This window comes from Chelmon rostratus, chromosome 18 (assembly GCF_017976325.1).
Source record: "Chelmon rostratus isolate fCheRos1 chromosome 18, fCheRos1.pri, whole genome shotgun sequence".
In the NCBI taxonomy this organism is placed as follows: Eukaryota; Metazoa; Chordata; class Actinopteri; order Chaetodontiformes; family Chaetodontidae; genus Chelmon; species Chelmon rostratus.
Window position 1 is genome coordinate 4,581,609 of NC_055675.1, and position 1,957 is coordinate 4,583,565.

The 1,957-nt window shown below is 36.0% G+C and overlaps 1 protein-coding gene across 1 annotated transcript; it reads left to right on the forward strand.

Moving 5' to 3' along the window:
- Positions 1 to 238: 238 nt before the first annotated feature.
- LOC121622388 (trace amine-associated receptor 1-like) lies at positions 239 to 1,219 on the forward strand. Its single transcript, XM_041959348.1, has one exon. It carries the CDS (start codon positions 239 to 241, stop codon positions 1,217 to 1,219), a length of 981 nt encoding a protein of 326 aa, XP_041815282.1.
- Positions 1,220 to 1,957: the final 738 nt, after the last annotated feature.

Consider the following 1,957-nt stretch of genomic DNA (forward strand, 5'->3'; position numbering starts at 1 on the left):
ATGAGACAGGGGTTGATAAAAATCATGACTGTGCCAACAGTCATGGAGAACATCCATCAACACTGATGCATTTAAAAGGTATGACAAAAACTGAAAAACTCTATTTTCATCTAGTCAACGATTATTGTAGTGTTGTGCTCATGCAGGGCAGAAATTTTTTCAAATAAACATAATTTTTTCTGCTTTTAATAATATTGTTAATTTTTAATGGAAAACTGATTTGCAGGAACCCAGAAACATGGCACCAGAAGCCACTGCTGAGTACACTTATGTTGGCTTTCATCCCTGTTATGAAATACATAATGTTTCTTATAGGAGGACAAGCACACCTTCCACAGTATGTGTTTTATTGTGTGTTTTCCTCGGCTCATTGTCTGCTGTCACAATATGTGGAAACCTTCTTGTAATAATCTCCATCATTTACTTCAAACAGCTCCACACTCCTACAAACTCTCTCATCCTTTCCTTGGCAGTAGCTGACCTGCTTGTTGGGCTTGTAGTTTTTCCTTTCAGCTTGGAATTCTCTCTAAGTTCATGTCTGTTCTCTGAAAATGTATTTTGCAAAGTACGAGAGAGCTTTGATGTAACACTGAGCACAGCTTCCATTTTGAATTTGTGTTGTATTTCTATTGACAGATATTATGCAGTGTGTCACCCTCTGACATATAGAACGAAGATAAATGTTCATGTTGTTGTGATCATGATTGTGGTGAGCTGGAGTGTTTCTCTTTTAGTTGCAATTGGCCTCGTAATGGCAGGATTACACCAAGATAAATGTCAAGAAAAGTGTTTCATTGATGTTCAGCTTGCAAACATTTTGGGACTTCTTTGTTCATTTTACCTCCCAGTGATTTTGATGCTCTGTATCTACCTGAAGATTTTCCTTGTTGCACAGAGACAGGTACGCAGCATCCAGGGAACAAAGTCTGGAGCCACTGCCAGTAAGATGGAGAGAAAATCCACTAAAACTCTGGCAACTGTTATGGGAGTGTTTCTGATGTGCTGGACTCCTTTCTTTATCTGTTTTTCCTTTAACCTTTTGAATGATGTGTCAGTGTCAGTTGCTGTGATTGAAAGTCTTAACTGGCTTACACTGTCAAATTCCATGCTCAACCCATTTATTTATGCTTTCTTTTACAGCTGGTTCAGATCAGCTTTCAAAATAATTATATCTAGAAAAATAATTCAAAGTGATTTTTCTGACTCAAAACTGCTTTGATCTATTCTTTGGAGTGCAGAAAAAGCTTACAGACGACTCAGTACTGACAATTTTGGAACAATAAAGAAGAAGAATAGCATTCAACTCTGCAACCTTTGTCTTTGTGCCATGTTTTGTATTTTTTTCTTCTTTAAATTACGCCATAATAAACGACATATTAAAGTTAAACATAGAGTGGAGTTTAAAGGGGAAAGTGAACTGTTCATGCAAATGTAAATGGCTAAAACACTTGTACAAATGTACATGTATTTTATGATTGTGCTTGTTGCAACTTCTCCTGGTGCTTTATGATGCCCACATTGAGTAAAATATTCAATATAACATTGAATACTATGTCTTTGTGTTTATTGAAAATGTTCATGTAGTACATGTTTTACCTTCCTCTTATGTTAACTTTCTGTTAACATCTCAGCTATAAAACACACTAAAAACAATAAGCTATCATCCATTTGTTTCTCATCTCTTGGTTACCTTGTTTGGCTTCCTTATCTATGAAAATGTTGGTTTTTAATATTTTTGGTTCGTGCCTCTGGGCCTTTTTTTTGTCAGTATACCCCTCGATTTCAGTTTTTTTTAAATGGTAAATTGAACCTCAAGAGAATCATATTAATAAACTAGAAAATTCCCTCTGGGAAATTTTGAAAGGGACACGGGGTGTGTTCGAGCCGACAAAATTATCTACGTTTTAAAGTTTGAATGAAGTCTCTAGGAGAAACTATGGCGAAGCAGCGGACAATT